At 38.5% G+C, this 19,798-nt stretch overlaps 1 protein-coding gene across 1 annotated transcript in view; it reads left to right on the top strand.

The window, feature by feature from the left end:
* The window catches only part of KCNK5 (potassium two pore domain channel subfamily K member 5), a 34,479-nt gene extending 15,481 nt beyond the window's left edge, over positions 1–18,998 (top strand). The window contains exons 2-5 of the mRNA XM_039697999.1: positions 10,056–10,167; positions 11,579–11,745; positions 12,843–13,011; positions 13,836–18,998. Of these exons, the coding sequence (XP_039553933.1) occupies positions 10,056–10,167; positions 11,579–11,745; positions 12,843–13,011; positions 13,836–14,650 (1,263 nt within the window). The 3' untranslated portion in view covers positions 14,651–18,998. The remainder of the gene's footprint in view (positions 1–10,055; positions 10,168–11,578; positions 11,746–12,842; positions 13,012–13,835) is intronic.
* The last annotated feature ends 800 nt before the right edge of the window (positions 18,999–19,798 follow it).

The raw sequence follows: 19,798 nt of genomic DNA, 5'->3' as shown, positions 1-19,798 counted from the left end.
TTACCTTTTCTGTTTCCAAACAATGATGTGGAATTAATTTATCTGTAAGTTCACAACTTGTTTCCACTGGACTGTGTCCTGAAGTTTCTAGACTCATAAATATTATATTTAAGCCACAATTAGATTTTCATGTGTCTTTCAGGTTCAGGCATGTAAAGAAATGGTTCTTTACATCTCCTCTAAATTCATGATTTATTGCATGGCCTTCAGATAACAAGCTAAAACCAGAGCAGAGCATATATCTTCTAAATTTATATGTAAAATCTTTCCCTCCCTTCTTGTCTCTGACTAATGAGAGCTATTTCTGGATAATAAATTGAGATTGTACTTGAAGAGCATGATTTCTGCTGTCTAATATGGGTTAATTAACAGATTGCCTTTCTAAAGGATCACTTAGTCTGATTAAATTTTAATTGAAAAACAAGAAAACAGATGAGCACTTAAAAGACTGAAATAAGGAGTGTTTCTGTCTATGACAAATGTGCATTCTCTACCCTCATTCATTTTGCTAACTAGGAAGAATACAGAGTAAGAGGACAAAGAGAGCTGCTTGTGTCTGTATTACTGTCTTTAATGAGACTGCCCTTTGCATGTTAAATCAATTATTTCCTCTCTTCACTGGGTTGTCACTGTCAGCAGTTACGGATTAGCAAAGCCAAGTGCTTGGTCTCTGTTACAAATTCATCATTGTTCCCACAGACACTCTGCACTTGCAAAAACATAAAATCCAGAAAAAAAACCCTGAAATTGCCAGGAGAAATAAGAGAGAAATAAAACTCAGGAGAAAAAAGCCCAGATTGAAATTTATCACTCTGTTCCTTTTGAGACTCATTCTACGGAAGAACTTTCTGCATTGTTTAACATGTGTGTAATTGGTGCTGTGTTAAAATAATGGTGCTAAAGAAAAAGGGCGGAAAAATACTATCTATCATGAGTGCCTGGGAGAAGGTGTGGGAAAACTCTTTTCTACTTGGCAGAATAGTTAGAAAGCAGGTCTATTCTGCAAAGTCAGGACAGATTCTTAAGCCACTATCTTTAATAAAGGTAGGGAGGTGTGACAGTATTATCTCTTATGTTTTATTTATAATGGCATTGTATCTAAACACAAATTCTTTTGAAAAAACTTCACTCACACACTTTTGGACGGTCCTGGAGACTGTATGCAATAGTAAAATGTGGTGGGTTGACACTGGCTGAATGCCAGGCACTCACCAAAGTCTCTCCATCACTCCCCTCCACAACTGGACAGGAGAGAGAAAATACAGTGAAAAGTTTGTGAGTTAAGGACAGGAAGAGATCACTCACCAGTCACCATCACAGGCAAAACAGTTTCAACATGGGGATATTAATTGAATTTATTACTGACAAAATCAGAGCAGGATGATGAAAAGTAAAATAAATCTTAAATAAAACACCTTCCCCTTACCCCTCCCTCCTTCACAGGCTCTACCTCGTCCCACTCAGTGGCTCAGGGAGACAGGGAATGGGGGTGTTATGGTCAGCTCATCATATTCCTGCCACTGCTCAGGGAGAGGAGTTGTGCCCCTGCTCTGCCGTGGAGTCCCTCCCACAGGAGACTGTTCTCCATTAACTTCTCCATCACAGTCTGTCTCATGGACAGCAGTTCTCTCTGAGCTGCTGCAGTGGGTCACTCTTCCATGGGGTTCAGTCCTTCAGGCACAACCTGCTCCAGAGTGAGCTCTCTCCATGGGTCTGCACCATCTCGGAACTGGCTGGCATTGGCTCTGCTGGACATGGAGGAAGCTTCAAGCAGATTCCCACAGAAGCCACCCCCATAGCCCCCACCCCCCAACTACCAAAGTGTGGCCACACAAACACAATGGATTCACTAACCCATAGTAAGGATGCTGTTGTTTAAATACTCTTTGCATTTAAGGATGATTCTGGGATTAGGTAGTGTGAATTTTAAGAACAGCTAGTGTGATAGAACTCCAGATGCAAATAGGAGTTCACTGGCATATCCAACAAACTGTTTTGGAGAGAGATTTTGGAGCTCATGTTGAGCAGTTCCAGTTTGCTTTGGGGTATGTCAGTGTTCTTCATCAGTTCCGAGCATGTAAATAAACCTTAAGAAGCTTCCTCAGAATTGTACTAAATAGTGAATATTCTCAAGTGTAAAGGTATGTGTGTAGGATTAAGATGTCAATGTTTTCTAAGCCGTCTCAAACTCACTTATACCCTTTAAAGAACATACACAGTGCTTTTTTACAGTACAGTAATGCAGTTATTTAGTCAAGAGTATTTTCTCTCTGGTAAAGACCATTTCCATGTTTCTGTGTGTTTGATAGTATCTTGTTTGGTAGTTTCTTGTCTTTGGTGTTCTTATTGGACAGCCTGTTCTATGCTGGTTAATCAGTAAATTAAAAAGGATGTTGAGCTCTAATCCACTGTTTTCTTCATAGCATGTACTTAATTGCTTTCACTAGAATCTGCTTTCAAAGTCTGGTAAAGGACAAGGTATCCCACTCTGTGCTTTCTCCACCTAAACTGAGATAATAAAATATTGCAATAAAACTAGCAAGACTGCTTTAAAAAAAAGTGCCAGGCACATCAAAGTCTCAGAACAGGAGGTTTCCCACTTAAAAATAAATCAATAACGAATTGTGACAAAATGACTTAAATAAGAAATCAAGAAAGAGACATGTAAAGAAATCTTCTGGGTGCTGTGTGTTCTAAACTAACAGCCAGAAATTATGCCTAATTTGCTGTCTGTTGTATCACAAAACTATGCAGAGTGAAAACCAGACATGTATTTACATGCATTCTTTAACTATCAGGCTTAGAGTAGGGACAGCTTTGTAGGAAGTGGCATGTGCTGGAGGCTCAATTAGGTAAGAAAAACTCTGCTTAGGTGAAGGCACAAGTTCCTGACAGACCAAAGTAAAGCATAATGAAGGGAAAGCAATAGAGTGTCTTGGTTCTGTAATTAATTTATGCATTGAGAAGCACTGTTGCATGAACAGAATGAAACACTAAGAAGCTGGCTAGGTAAATGAAGAATCAACAAGATTAGCCAAACTTTTTCTGCAGAGCAAGTTCAATCTTGTTACATAACCTTTTGGATAAAGTATGTTATATGCAATGCATTCAAACTGTACATATGCCTTTCTGTTTTGTATGCTGTAACATACTGGTGGATCATTTAAAGTCACTTGTAGCAAATTTAAATGACTTTCATAATTACCTTATTAAAAGCACACAAATAAACAAAAACCCCTGACATGGTGAAGCAGTTAAAAAAACAACAAAACTTCTTTGAGTTCTTCTTTTTCCCTAGGCTGTGGAAAAGTGAGAAGATAATATTCTATCTGCTGTATTGATAGAAGTGTGAAAATATCTCATTCTGGGTTAAGTCTTGCTATTGTTGGAAAAAACTCCCCCCTTGAAGTATGTTAATCCATATTTTGCCAGGATTTTTTCCCCCTACTGGGAATTTTCAAAACTTTGTCCTTTGATAAGAGAACTATATTTTAAGACTAAACTGTTGATTGAAAAATGCAAAATATGTATGCACTTGCAATAGCACTTGCACTGCATTTATAAAGTGATTGGTTATGACAGCAAGGGGAAAAATTTTCCCCTGCTATTTGTAGTTGATCTACATAGGAATGTAAACCTGGGGAATAACACTTGCTTTCCAGGGTTTGTTTTTATTTTTTTCTTCTGTTTCAATTCATAGATAAGGGGGAAGGAATCCTGTATAGTCCTAGTGATCTCTAGTTTTTTGCATAACTTCGTGTATTCTTTTGGTTATGTGTGTTATTTACATCTGTCAACATCAAGCATGAAGCCTGTGGAGTTTCTGTTCTTGTAGAAGTGAAAGTTAACATTATTCCCTCAATGACTACTTCCTATTTTTTGTTTCAGTTTCAACTTTGACCTTGTGGTAGGTGGCTACGGTCCGCAACCCCATTGTCCTGCTAGAAACAAGCTTTTTCTGCCTTGGATTTTGTTTGTTAAGACAGACTATACAAGTTCTAGGATTATCAAGAGTCTTGCAGAACCTAGTTTAACATAGGCCAGCTGGGTATTCACTCCTTTATGCTTAGCTGATCTGGAACCAGACTTGTGTAGTCAACTGATGTCCTCTTCACTTAATGTGGAATTTATTAATTCCCACCATCCTTCTGTAATACAGGTGCTGCTGACTCATATCCTGCACCTCTTGCCCCAACCTCTTGCTTTCAGGTCACCTCTCTGCATAGGTCAGTAAAGGACAGTAAAACTTTCACAGGTTAGCAAGACACAAGGGTGTTGCCTGTCAGACTGAGACAATGTGGTTCATTTGTCTTATTTTTCTTTCTCAAAAAAGGTCGCAAACCATTCCCCACAGAAGAGAAGTAGGAAATCCAGGACTCAGCTAAAAGACTTCTTTTTACATCTGGCATGGTTCTTGCCCTGACAAACATGAAATTCATACTGCAAACACAGATAATGCTGAGAGGGAAATGAGAGGTCAGCTATCCTAAGTCCTGCTGGTTCGTGTAATCATGCAGAGACTGTCAAGTGGTGAAGGCAGCCTCAAAGGCTTGTCCGCTTGGCCACATGTGCTGGCTCTGGTAATACTGCCAGTGTGATTCAGATGGGAACACTTCAGGCCAAGCCAGCAGTTAGGGTAAGTCTGTCATTACAGACATTACACTGGAGATGGGAGTGAAAAAAGATGGCAGGAACCACCATTGTGTGCTTTTCTGGTAGCTTTGAGCTGCTCAGAAGTGGAGCATGGTTACTACCTTGCTTTCCTGAGAACTCTTGCCTTGAGCAGATTGCATATGAAAGGTGCCAAGTGGCAGAAACATGCATGTCCAGATAGGGTGCTGCTGCTTTGCATTCTAGGCTGTGTGGGTTTTTTGTATTCTAATCCTTAAAGAATTTTTTTTTTCCTTTCCAAGAAGCGATGAGCTTCCATTTCTGTGCACTGACACGTGTATAGCAGCCGTTCTAAAGATGACATGGGAATAGCTGATCTTTCTGCTGCCTCGATGAAATCATTTCACCGTATGTGAATTCTCTCGGCTTTCTGCAGCTCTGCCACGTTGTGTCTCTGGCTACCAAAGTAAGCAGCGTGGCACAGCAAGATTTTCTTAGCAGTGCTGCATCTGTCTTTGAGGTTGGGAAGAGAGGTGAAAGAATATATAGGTTAATATGAAATATTTGAGGAACTCAAACTGGAATTTTTATTAAAACATTACTTGTGTACACCTTATATATCTAGACATGAAAAGTAATTGCGGAGAAAGACTTTTTTATTCATTGGTAAAATCATTAGTTGCATAGTTGGCTTCACTTTCCGCTTCCTTACCCAAAACCCAAGCTGCCAAGGCATTCCAGAGAGGAAAATATTTTCTTTGATGGACAGTATCTTCCATTCTGTTGGGGTACATTGGCGATGCAGAGTGAAAGCCAATCACCTTCAATATCTATCTTGTTTGTTTGTTGTTTTCTCTTTCTCCAGTGACTGTAACTCAGAACAATAAATTATGGTGTTTAGTATTACATTAGATATGTATTTGTTGTTTAACAACTAAACACAGAAACTTACTCAGTAGTTGACCTATGACAGCTGTAAGCTAGGATTAATATATTCTAGTTTGACTGTGAATTTACAACTTGATCTAGCTATAAAGAACAAAAGTAGCTTACAAAATTCAGACTGTGCCTGTGAAATAGGTTCTGCTGCTTTTAATGTGTAAACAGACATCAAAGTGCAATATGCCAACAGGACAGGAAACTTCTGCCCATGGCCACTGTGCTACTGTCTGCATAATGAGTCTGAGGATGCTGTTCTGTCAGTCCAGCTGTGACCACCCACAGGCATTTTTCCTTCTAAAGGGCTACTGGCTGAGAGGTTTTCTTCCCTCTTTATGTACATGTAGTCAATTCTGCGACAATATTATCCAGGTCAGCAGAACTTTGTAATGTATATCTGACCTGGGAGTCTTAACATGTGACTCAGGTTTTTTATTATTGGAAAGATCTCCAGTAACAATTAAATATGTTTTTATTGCATCTAAAAATAAGATTATTTAAAAATAGCTGACTGCTACTGTAACTTTATAGCTGGATCCATAAAACCTAAATCACTGTGAAACCCATATGGGACAAGTAAAAAGGTGTGCAGTTTGCATGGTTTTAACTGTTTATGTAGTTTTTTGTTCATACAGTTGCTTGTACTACTTCACCTATCTGTTTAGCCCTGCTGCTACTGGATTTGGTTAAAAAATGAAATATGGTTAAAGATGAACAGCAGTATAGTGTTCATCTGATAGTTTAAAATTAAAATTTATTACCCTGGACAATTTTATTGTGACTGGCTAAGTTGCCAGTATTATACTTACCTATGATTAGATAACTACTGCACTTCTCTGGTTTCTTCAAATTGTGTAAAAGATTTAGATATCAATGGGAAAAAAGATTGCTGTTAAAGCTTTTTTATTCCTTGTAGGAGAGTCTCTAAAGTACTTGGTAGATTCTAAATTCAGTGTTTTTCAGTGCACTAAATCTCTACATCCTCGATAAAACAACTTTAGAAAAAAGCAAAATTACTCCTATGTTCTTTTGGAGTCAGAAGTGAGGACAAAGCCTAGGAGTCCTCAAAGGATGCAGTCAGTTCTTGCTTTAATGGATTCAGCTTTCAGAAGCTGTGATTGTCCATTACACTGTAATGCTGTTGAGAGTAGAATGAAAGCCATTGGGTCTAATTTCAGGCTTAATAGTTCAATTACATCTCCTTTCTTGTGGAAAAGCAGCATTTCAAAAGACAATCGTTCATACCACTGGGAGAACCTTAAAGCTGTCATTAGACCTATGTTGTCAGATCCCCTGAGAATGCTTTGAAGAACATGAAGGGTGGCTTTAGCCTCTTCAAAGGAGACCTGGCTCTGAGCAATATCTAGCTGTTTTTTCTGTATGTAATAGGGGGTCTGTGGGGCAGGATCTGTTGCTCTAGTTTATATATAGCCAGTTTATTATCTTCTGTCTTCAGTATCTATCTGGCCACAAGTACCCCAGAAGTACTTTTTTCTTCCTATTGCTTATTGTCGTCAGACCCAACTGTTCATTACTAGAGTATCTTAAGATTTTCTTGCACTCCTTCAATCTTAGAATAAAGTCAGTAATGGTGTGGGACTTATATGGGCCAAGACTTCTCCTTGCTATTTTTATCTTTGTTTTGGGAACTTTTCAGCCCTACTCTTACTCGTATGGAGAGGATTCAAGTGGCAGGTGCTAAAACACTCCTGCCTTTTTCAGTATGAACTTTCTTGAAGTGAGACCTAAGGCGATGTATAAATTATGAGTTAGTTATTTTGAGCTTTTGCATTTGGGCATACTTGAAAAAGTATTTTAAAATTACATCTTTCAAGATACTAACACTTGAACCATCTACCCTCTTCTTCCTCTTCCTTGCCTCGTATTTTCAATCCAAAGACTTTCCAGTGGAAGTTTTCTGTAGTCTAGGAAATCAAGCACAGCCAACTTGGGGCATTCTATATCCTAGCATATGAAAACAAAGACATCTCTGACATTAGAATCTGACAGATTTGCCAAGCAAAAAAACAGAGCCATGTTTGCTGTTCAGTTGTATAGTGTCCACTCACTTCTTTTTTTTTTTTTTTTTTTAAGCCAAAATCTTTAATTATTTCAGTATGGGCAAAAGTTAAGCCATTTGGAAAGCAGCTACATATTTCCCATAGCACCAAAGCTATATAAGTGTGTTTTGTGACTGTCTTTGTTCCTGCAGCTGGGATGCATATAGTGCATTCAGACTTATATCAGGCATAAAGTAACTTAGAAGACTGGACTGTAGATCTTAGATAATTAATTGTGTGCTAGTAGCCAATAGATGTGTGCAAATAGAGACAAGAAGAGAGTGTCGGCTGTGTTTGGAGAATTATCTGTGGTTCATATAACTTGTAGAGCTGGCCATCTCCTCAGAATGTTAGCTGCCTGGCTCAGTCCAGCAGCTTCTTCCCCTCAGATCTGGGCCCTCTTTAGACCTCCAGACCTCAAATCCTGGCAGGTCTTGACATAAGTGTATGTACTGGGAAACTGAGCTCATGAGGTCAGGCAGGCCAAGGTGGATTAATGCAATGAGATAATGGCCCGTGACAATGGGAGTGGATAGTTCACTGGGTCTCTTGGAAATCACTTGCTCTGTGAGGAAACAATAACTAAAACAAAAATCTAAGTCTGATTATGGAATGGAAAATGACTGGAAAACTGGTGCTCAGTGTAACACTTAGGCAATGGAAGAAGTTAAGGCATCTTTTCCAGAATAATAGATAACAGATTGTGTTTTTCAGGTGATTTGGATGTCCCTTGGGACTTCCAGGAAGTTCCTCTGCAGACTATGGCAGAAATGAATGATCATGCTTTGATTGGTTTCTTCTCAGATGAGCTCTTGTGATCAATTTCTTTTTGGAATAGAGTTTGTCTGTTTTACTTGCCTGCTCTCAACCTTCCTGATTTAGAGCTGCTTCTCATTGGTACACCACTTCCTCATGATAAATGAGTGCCTTGGTGTGAACTCTGTTCCTTTTCTCTCCAGAGCCTGTAGGCTATGGAAAGACACTGCATCCAGTTTTACACATACTTTGAGTTTACCAAGAAGAAAAAAAAATCTAATTCTTTACCTTCATTCACTTTCAATGCTTCTCCTTTTATCTTCTGGAACAGCCTGTGTGTTGAAAGTGCATTTTTAATTAAGTTGTGTGCATCTTGTACATGTGCAATACTTTCACTTTGAGGGCATTTTTATTACACTAGGAGGGTGGTGATAGGTAATAAGTCTCAAGAATAATTAAAACCTGTGTTAACTTGTGTATGTTTTCAGTAGTGATTAAATTTTGTGTTGAGTCTCTGCTGGGTCCAGATCAGATCTTAATCAAATAAAAAGGAAGGAAGGAGTGATGGGGAAAATAAGAGCTGGTTGTTACTTTAAAAGTTCTTGCCAGTTTAAGATAAACATCACCTGTCATGTTTATTACTAAAAAAAAATGTTTTAAAGTGTATTGCTTCCAGTATTTTAAATATTTAGCTGCAGATAGTTTTGATGTTCAACACTTTTTGAGGGAGAAATGCATACAGTGGGTAATACTATAAATCAGCATTTGGAAATATCTTCACCTTTTCTGTCTATTGATGTAGCCTCAGAGTTTTGTTCAGTGTTTACACTGAAGGGAAAAAAAGCAAAGTAATATGGTAAGGCAAACATTTAAATAACTAGAGATTTCCCAGAGGGTATATGTATATCTGTTTGGTTTTTTCCTTTTACTTTGGGGAGGTAGAAATGCACTCCAGAATCAGCAAGATGCATGGTTTTGATCTGAAACTTGCACTTTCTGCACTAAATAAGAATTAATGCTTTGCATTTATCACGGCATACCAGATTCCAGCGTGGGAGAAGAAAAGGGCCTGATTCAAGGACAATGATTGGAATCCTGTTGCTTTGAAAAAGTGCAATGAAATGCTTTGAAAAAAAAGTTAATTTCTCTGTCTTTGAAAAGTACAGTTTTACCATTTGCTTTTAGATGGTTTGACTTTGGTAGAGACAGCAGGTGAATTAACATGAATCACATAAGCTTTGCCAGGGATTCTATGAGATTTAAACCCAAGTCAAGCTGAGGCATGAAACAGTGTTTTGAAATGGATAGTAGTTCTGAAGATGTCCCTAGTATTAAACCAAATTCAAGATCTGCACTGGAGGTTAAATGCTATTTCAGTCTGCAGGAGTGTTATTTGCTCTCTGGAAGACATCCATTTGGTTTAAACTTCTAAGTCAAGTAAAAGTTTATCTAATTGAAACTCCCTATTGAAATGTCAGAGCACCTGCATTAATTTTTCTTGTGTGAAGAAAGTTTTTAGTATTTAATATAATTATTTTTAGTGAATATACTAGGCCAGCCTTCACAAAAAATTCAAAAAGAGATTATTTTGAAAGTATGAGCTAAGGGACAGACCTGAGAGGGACAGACACATTTATTTTTTTAGGCTGCCAAGGATTTTACAAGATGATTGTTACTTTTTCCTTACAGATTGTTTCAGATGCTGCTGGACAGGGGGTTGCCATCACTGGGAACAATACTTTTAACAACTGGAATTGGCCTAACGCTGTGATCTTTGCTGCTACTGTGATCACGACGATCGGTAAATATTTACTATGTCAACCTTCCTAGCTGTAGTTTTCTGTGGGCTCTACTGTTTTTGTACTCTCCCATTTCTGTGTCAAGGTAGCCACCGAATAAAGTCCCCATGGCTGGAGCTGCCTAAAGTATGTGTTTGCATGCAGATTCTTAGAGGAAAAAAACGAGGGTTTTGGCACCCTCTCCACATGTGTACAGAAGAGAAAAGTGTGCCTTTCCAATAAGTAATGGATTAAAGGTGCTGTTGGTGTTGGCTGGTGTCATTCCAGTTCCATTGATTTATGCACTTAATTTCCAAATTGTTAAATTCCAAAACAAAAGCGTAACAAAGCATTCCATTAAACTAATACCTAAAGCAAGTGCATATGAGGTTTTTGGATCGCTGTCTTGTTACACATACGCGTTCTCTTGAGCTACTACTAAATTATCAGTGTTCCTGGCTTGCAGACCTAGCTATATTTTTTATCCACCTCTTAAAAAAATGTGAAGCAGAACAACTGTTGCTTTTTAAATATCACTATGATTTGTCCTTGTAAGATCCTCTACACTGGAAGACTTCTTTCTCCTGTGATATATAGGTTTGCAGAACTCAACATCATTTGCCTTCTGCTTTTACAGAAAAATCTTTGCTAAGTGGTGTTGTTACACACTTGCTGCACAATTAAAAAAGAAAAAAAGGAATTCAAAATAACCAGAGAGGATTGAATGTAGAAGTCTTACTGTTAAACCATATGCAGTACTGTGTTTTTTCTTTATTATTTAAAATTCACAATACCCAGCTTATAGTATAACTTATGAAAAATTTTGAAGTCAGTAACACACCTAAATAAGAAGACTCTGTCAGAAGTTCAGAAAATAGGCTGCTGACTTTAGAGCCTGAATCTATAATGCCCTGTTGGGTTCTATAACCAGCAAAGAACTAAATTAATTTGAAATATCTTGCACTTATTTGCCTTGCACTTAACTCACAAGCTCTTACCCTGCAAAGGTACCAGGTCACAAGTTATATGTGTACAGTGGATTTTTCACATGGGATCTAGCTTCAGGATGAATTTTGAGTTTCATTCTGTAAAATTAAATCAATCAAGTTTAAAGAGTGCTGTTTAAGATTGGGACATCATATTAGAAGTTTTGAGATAAGTTTTATTTTCTATTTATCCCATCTTGTCCAGAAAAAGATGCACCAAATCTTGGGAACACTTAAAGTGCAGTAGTGGAATCTGTGTTTGTTAGAGTAGAATTGGAACACATCCAGTTTCAGAAGATGAGCAGCTGGAGTAAATTAAATCCCTTTTAGATGGTGAAGTAAGGAGCGCCCACCACAGCAGGAGCCCACACAGTGTTTTGTGCACAGGTAGCATTGCCTTGAATTCTCTTCAGCCAGAACAGACAGAGGACATACTTATCTCTTTCAGGTTACGGAAATGTTTCCCCAAAGACACATGCTGGGCGTCTCTTCTGCATATTTTATGGGCTTTTTGGAGTCCCTCTCTGCTTGACGTGGATCAGTGCTCTGGGGAAATTCTTTGGAGGACGTGCCAAGAGGCTGGGCCAGTTTCTGACGAAAAGAGGAGTAAGCCTGGTAAGCCCTTACTTGTTTACCCTTGAACTGTGTAGTTTTGGTGCATGAATTAAGCTTACATTTCATAACTTGTCTGCTTATCTCATAGTAAATGAACACTTGCACAAATTTCCCCAAATGGAATTGCATTGAAAGAACTAAAAGAGGGATGAGGTCTGATATGTTAGTTCTGCAAGAAGTTTAGCAAAATGAGATCTCCTAAAAACCTTTGGTACTGCTTCTTATGTTAAAGACCTTTAGAACAAATGTACATGAGGCTCCATTTCACAGATGTTTCATTCAAGCTCCTCAGGCACAGGAGTGAAAATATGCTGTCCTGCTTGGCTCCTACCTGCCTGCATGCTAGCACAAATACTTCCTAATGTGCTGTGAACCTACTGCAGAACAATATTTTGTTCTGAGTTTACTGGGTTTTGCTTTTTTGTTTGTGCCATTTTGTTAGCTTTTTGGTGATGATTTGTTTGGGTTTCTTTCTCCTCCCTTCCCCAATGCAAGTGAATTCTCAGTTCTAACTCTGCACAGAAATGGGAAGCAATGCAGGGTCATAGTGCCTGGAGGGCACTGGGATTGTTTTAGTTCCTGGTTTCAGAATCAGAGCAAGAAATTTCTTGTGTTTGCACCTGAGAAGAAAGTTTACAAAATAATAGTGAAATACATGTGTATGTGGAGGTTTGTACAGAGGTTGGCATGAGTGGCAAAGTGAAGGAAAATGAAATGGGAGAGAAACAACATAAATCGCTTCTGATTGTCTGTATTCAAATGAATAAAAGGAAAATTAGAGGTACTGATGGCTTTTTAGACTAGAGTGCTATGTCCATATCCCATTCCAATTTAGAAAATACTAAGGACTCCTTAAACTCTTCCAAGAAAGAAAACTATGAGCAAATAATCCTTTTTGAGCAAGTAGTTGTAAGATTAGGGAGTTCTGCCTAAAGGGAAAAAAATGTGTTTACTTCAGTCACTTTTAGGGACTTTTAATTATGGTAGCTAAATTGTCAGCACAAAACTAAAATATCTGTTACTGTCAGATGATTCTTGGTGCCATGATTGGAAAAAAAAAATTGAGATCGTTTCCTGACTTTCTTTTTTCTTCACAGAGGAAAGCCCAAATTACATGCACAGCTATATTCATTGTTTGGGGTGTCTTGGTCCATCTGGTTATTCCTCCCTTTGTCTTCATGATGACTGAAGGATGGAATTACATTGAAGGCCTCTATTTCTCATTCATCACTATCACCACCATAGGATTTGGAGATTTTGTTGCTGGTCAGTAATTGTATTTTATGTATTATTTCATTACATGTATATTGTGGCAATTCTACTTCTAAACTCTTAATTTGAAAATATGTTTTCTAAGCTTTACCAACACATTTTGCAGGATAAAATATTCTGTTAAGGCTAGGTACTGATCCAGTGGACTAGATCTGGCTCTTCAGTGTTGGTGTAGACACCTAAGGACTTTATTGGGTTAATTTTGCAGCCAAGTTCGAGAGCCCCAAAGTCCCTCTGGTACCCCAGGTCTGTATTTCGGGCAAGGAGCTACCCTGCCCACCATGTTAGTTGTGCACCTTTCAATGGGATCCAATATACTAAGCAGGATGTGCAGGCATTGGGCAATGTTTTCTACACCTGCCTAGAACTAGTCAGTGGGCAGTGCTGAGCATATTCCTCTCTCCTCCTAAACCTCTTCTTTCTAGAAAAGCCAGTGCTCTGTTCAGCACTTTGGTCCTCATAAGTGGAACTCTGAATCTTTTTCTCAAAGAAGGTACCTATATATGCATACTTCAGGGTCAGGAAGAAGATTTGTAATTTTTAAACAGGAAAATGTTCACTTTTATATCTTAAAAGGAGAGGATAAATATGCTTTATTTTTATTTTGTTAGTCCAGTGGTCAGAATATGTGTGGCCAAGAAGGGGAAAATGTGGCATCAACTTTTTCTTTCATTTCCCCACTCGTTAGCTCTCTGACCAGTGTTCAAATAACAAGGCTCTTTTAGTGAGGAAGAGAGTAATTCTCAGGGTCATAACTTCAAAGGTTTATCAGCTGTGAGTCTTCTTACAGTAATGTTTTTGTTTTTAATTTCCTGTAGGTGTAAATCCAGATGCAAACTACCATGCGCTTTACAGATATTTTGTGGAGTTATGGATCTATCTGGGGCTAGCTTGGCTCTCACTTTTCGTTAACTGGAAGGTCAGTATGTTTGTGGAAGTCCACAAAGCAATCAAGAAACGCAGGAAAAAAAGAAAAGAGTCATTTGAGAACCACCCTCGGCCTAAAAAACCCCTTCAAATGGGTACCTCAAAGGATGTCAACATTTTCAGCTTTCTTTCAAAGAAGGAAGAGACCTACAATGACCTTATAAAGCAAATTGGGAAGAAGGCCCTGAAGACAAGCAATGACAAAATGATTATAGTGGAAAATGCCAAACAGATGAATGCCAGTATAGATGTTCAGGTGACTTACACAAAAACAGAGTCCTTTGAGTATGATGAGGCTTCCCTGGACATTCAAAATGGTCACGTACTGAGACCCCTCCATGACAAACATAGTGGAGACAGCCCTCTAGAAGGAACCATGTTTGTGAACCAGCTGGACAGGATTAGTGAAGAAGAAGGTGAAGTGTGGGATTCCAGAGACTATCGGCCCTTAATATTTGAGAATGCCAATATAACATTTGTAAATGAAGATGAAGATGAAGAAGAAGATATCTCAGATGATGAGGAAACTTCAAAATCCTCTATGGATGATAATCTTGCAGAGGAATCTGAAACTGCAAAAAAATTGGTAAAATTCCCATCCTCTGATGAATCTACCTTTACCAATAATGAGCTAGAACTTTCTGTGCCTTATGAACAACTGATGAATGAATATAATACAGTAAGCAGTGTGAAAGCTGCCACGTGAAGCATGCTGGACAATGATTTTCTGAAAGTGGTCAGTGCATATTGAACATAGAGCAAGGAGAAAAGTAGGTTTGCAGCTTCTCCTGTCTCTGAAAACAAAAGCAAGTCCCAGACTAAGAAACTCCAGTCTCCTTTTCCCATCCTAAGTTGGCTTCTGAGCCCATCAGCTTTGCTTTTCTGAAAGACTTGTAAAATAACAGTTGAATTTGGAGTCCCACTCCTTCTTTAGATGTTATAGTTCTTGAACAAAATAGAAAAGACTAGTTAATACACTGGATCTGTTCTGAGTTCATGCATTTCATTGAGGAAATAGTTTGGGAGTGTAACTATACTGTTGCAAGACTGTTTTGGGCATCAAATACGTTCGGTTACTCCATTATCCTTTCACCTCTGAAAACCTGGATTTGAATCTGGCATTCTCACAAATGAAATCAAGGGGGTTGCTCATTGTTAAGTTGTTACTGCCAAAAATATGGCACTGTACTTAAAGAGATGCTTTGAATGGAATGCCAGGATACACAGAGCTGAGCTGTGCTGTGCTGGTAGACTGAGAAGGAAGCTCTGAAACATCTCTATAGAATGTCAGTGCTTGTCAAATTATAGTGAATTCTAATTTCATAAATAAAATATTAAAATTAAGAGTTCCAAAGGAATGGATCGAGAAGGAGTTCTCTAACAAGGAAGAATCTGGGATAAAGCTCGCCAGTTGGGCTGCTGAGCTGCATATCAGCCCCAGAACTGTCAAAGAGCAAAGTGACTGTAAGACTTATTGATCAAAGCATGTATGGGCACAAACAGGATGCAATGAACTTTTTTAGTGTTGGAAGTGTCCTTCCACTGTCCATTTCCTAAAGGAAATACTTGAATTAACCTTATACAGTATCTCTGTACAGGTGAAGTTTTATTGACACTGTTCTTCTTAGGAAAGAATCACCTTGGGAAGCACAGATATTCTCCAAATGCCCTAATGCCTGTCAGAAGGGATCTGTAGCACTGCTGCTGATCTGAGCAGTGTGTTAGTCAGTATTGTTGTTTGATATTCCTCCCTGCCTTGGTACTTCATGACTTGTAATGGGAGATGATTTTTGAAACAGTAGATTACACTTCATATATTGTTTTGTTTTTAGAGTTTGACCTATGTGCATATACAATGGTTATTCTATCTCACTTGATAGAAGGTTGGGCAATATCAAACCTTGGGCAAACTGAGATGTGATCAAGTGACTTCAGGACATAAGGCACTTTTTTTAGAAGGAACTTTGGCTCTAAGCTTCTAAAAGTATTATCTTTTGACTTGGAGATGGGCTACTCACTAGAAGGAAGCATGTCTGTTCATAGCATGTACGCCCAAATTGTTTTGGCTACAAAGAAATTTTACCATGGTTTTCTTTTTCTCTCTTTTTCTATGTCTATGCATTAACCCTGACAGCTCTTACAAATGAGGCTCTTGATTGTATGCTGGCAAGAGGTATTGACTTCAGTTTTACCCAGTACACTTGGAACAGAAAATAGCCAAGACCTTTAAACCTTAACATGTCAGGTTCTGCTGATCTGTTTGGTTTTAGAGCATTTAAGCCATTCTGGTATGTTCGAAAGTTTCCAAAGTCCAGTGAACAGTTAAAAGTTGTCCCAGTCTCATTTTCAGTGTAATGCTGGCAGACTTGCTAGCTCTGTAAGACCTTTTGGAACCTTGCAATGCTAATCTTAAATTACTGGCTATTTCTGATAACTACAAGTATTGGCTGCAGCTTAAATTGCTGCCCTGACCCATGGAAGAAGGAGAATATATGGGAAGCTAGCTCTCTGGTTGGACAGCCTTTAGATGGGAAGTTTTGAAATTATCTACTGTGAAACAAGGGACTGTCTTTACTACTCTGTTTCTTTCCTAGAATTTTCCACATATATGACATTTTTTCAAAGAGAATGTGAACACAATGGCTAAATAATGGCCAACTCATATTCACCTGTCATACTGAACAACTGTGGAGTCAACATCATTTGATTTGTATTTAATCTGCAATTTATGGTAGTATTGTTGAAGAGAGATCCTCATTTGTAATAAAATTCTATATGCTATTTGGAGCAGGGATGGCTGGATGAATTTGACTTGTATCTAACAGGAAAGAGGGAGAGGCCATATCAAGATGATTCTTATTTACTTCTAGTAAGATAGCTTAATCCCCACTCTTCTAAAATTACTCCATGCCCTTCAAGTTTTTGTATCTGAAGGGCTGTGGTTGACAGCTGTACTTAATAACTGTAAGAAATGTTAGGTAGGATTATGTGCCTATGCGCAGGATGCTTGTGTAGTCAGTTTAGCCTTCTCTCTCTTTTTTTTTAAATATTTTTTGTTTTAAAAAGTCCACACTAACTTAAAAAAAAAAAAGAGAAAGCACTCCATATAGTTTTTGGTTTTTGTTTTCCTCCAACTTGTCTTCCATTATTGATGCAAAGATCAAAGTTTTAGTAACAGAGAGCTACAGGACAACGAGGAGAGAAAAGACTTTCAGCAAGTGCGTGAAACGAAAAAGCGTAGTCCAATCTTCATTTAAAAAACAAGAAAAAGAAGAAAGAAAAAATTCTCTATAATACTGAAATAATACAACCCAGACACTTGGCTGGGCTGCTTTGATTGGGAGGGGATGTTGCACACTGGAACCCAGACTCTGTTCTGTGTAGCGAAGTGCACTTGTATGCCAGAGCTGAGAATAGATGGGATCTGTTTCATATTATCAAGCTAGATGTGGCTCTCTGGCCTTTCCCAGTGTAGTCAGCACAGACTATAAGTCTGCATAATAAGTATCGTGGGATTTAAAGTAATAGTTTAAATTTATTAAAACAAAGTACAATATTCCCAGTTTTTCGGGGAAACATGATCACACCTCACAAAACTGTTCTCAAGATATCCCACCATGTGCCTTAATGTAATCTTAACACTGGGAAAAAATTCCTCTTTACACAGGGGCCAAGAGAATTGGTCTCGTTAAGCCCTACATGTTTCAGAGTTTTGGAGGGCTTTAGTTGGTGCATAGCTTTGATAATGACTCTCTCCAAAAAGCTGAACCATTCCCAGGGTTTTTAAAATTATGGTGCCATCTCAGAAGTGCCGAAGAGCTAAACAGGATAGCTTTTTGCCTGCCTGTCTTCCACGTTTTCAGAAAAGAAGCTGCCTGGGGGATCTAAACTAATGTCTTTCTGCCTTCAGATTTACATGTAATGACTTAGAGGGGTGTCCCGGGCTGGATTTGTTCTCTTCAGCTCCAAAAGTCTCTCTGAGTGAATTCCCCAGTGCTACCTGGTTACGTCTTGTGGTTATTTCAATTCTTTGGTCAATCTGGAAACATTTTCTTTGGATACCTGTTGATTTCATTTAACTAACTAGTAATGTTAACAGTTTTCTTAAAGCTGTGGAGTTGGTTTTATAGGTGAGACAGAACTCTTCCTGGAAAGAGAGGAAAGGGGGATATCTAAGGAAGGAAAAAAGCTTAAGAGCATGTATAAGGAAGGGATGGAATAGCAGTGAAAACTCTTTTTTTCTAGCTGTTGCCTACAAGTAGATTTTATTTCCAGTCACATCATGTGAAGGATGGATTCACTTACTAATTTTGCCAAGATGAGCCAGTACTTTCAATTTTACTCTTTTTTCAAAAATTAAATCCTGAAATGTGACCATGGAAGTCTGTTCCTACAAAAGGCCTTTTAAGTGCTTTAAGACTGTGTGACCCCATACTTCATGACATCGTTGTGATGCTTCTTGGGTTTGTATTGCATTATTGAAGCCCGTTTTTGCCAGGAGGGCATCACTTTCAGATACCTGTCTCACATCAGGCAGCCTGACACATCTGATACACTGGTACGAAGTCACTGAGGAAATACAAAATCAGAGTGTTTAATTTTTCTGAACTAATGATTAGTGAATCTGTTGCTGGCAATGGATATCACCAAGCACGCAGAATTAAAACCAGACTGATAACAGATCCATGGTGACACAGCTGTATGTGCAAAGATTTTATTTTTCCTCCAGTTGATCTGGAAGAGTGTGTAGAGACAGACGAGGAGAGCAAAAAGCAATATGTCTGTAGAGTAAACAAAAGAACTTTGTAGACATGTAATTTTTGTGCCTCGTGGGATTTATTCCATTTGTGATGGATTTAACTTTTAAAAATTAGCTTGTCTTTCATATGGCTTTTGACATTTGTGCAGTTCTGACTCTTATCACTCCATAATATGCCTGTCTGTCTGTTCTTTGTTGCTGATTGTCACTGGAATCACACTGTATGTAAATATTTGCTAAGTCTTTGTAAAATGTAATTTATTTTAATATTTTGCAATAAAAATTTTACAATTTATCCTCTCTGTCATGAGAAGAATGGTAATATTTCTTTTTACAACTACCTACACTTGTAATGCACCTTACAGATGAGGCTGGTCCTGACCCAAAGAGCTGGAAGGTAAAGAGACAAAAAAAGCAAGTTGTTTTTTGCTAGCAGATGCCTTAACTTGTACGGGGTATTGATGACTTCAGTTCAACGGCATCTGGTCTTCAATTAGATACAGCATAGCAAAGTATTATTCAATGTGGATTTTGGACAGCTGTTGAAAAATAAACTGAAGTTTATTTTAAGGGCTGTGTTTTATCAGTGGGCTGCTTTTAAAGATGCACAGAGATGGGGAGTGTTAGAATTAATCAGTACTGTGATAAAATAAAATGGACATTTATGACTGGTATCAGAATCTCATGCCAGAGCTATTAAAATATCTGAGTAGCTGTTTATGAATTTTCGCAATATGTCTAGTAGCAGTGCTCACCATTTTTCAGGCTAGAACTATTTGCAGTCCTTCAGCTCCAGCAGTTTCCTTGGCAACATGCTGCAAAATAGCTAACTACCTGTCTTAATGGGCAGCAAAGTGTGACTTAGTGATACCCTGGTAGAGATGGAGCCATATGAAGAAATTGAGACAGCCTCAGCCTGAGGAGGAAGAGACTGAACCTTGGCTTTTAGACAACTGAGTGGAATTGCTGAGGCACAAGCTAGGAAAGTGGGGAGATGCATGGGCATGGCAGCGAAGGGTGGATGCTGTAGGATTTGAGTGAGGGTAGCCAATCTCTGCTTTTCCTCCAGCCACACAACAGGAGCAGTGAAGGAAG

The sequence above is a fragment of the Passer montanus genome, unplaced genomic scaffold (assembly GCF_014805655.1).
Source record: "Passer montanus isolate IOZ18808 unplaced genomic scaffold, ASM1480565v1 scaffold12, whole genome shotgun sequence".
Classification (NCBI taxonomy): Eukaryota; Metazoa; Chordata; class Aves; order Passeriformes; family Passeridae; genus Passer; species Passer montanus.
The sequence above is the reverse complement of the archived record's forward strand: the minus strand, read 5'-3'. Positions and strand labels throughout refer to the sequence as shown.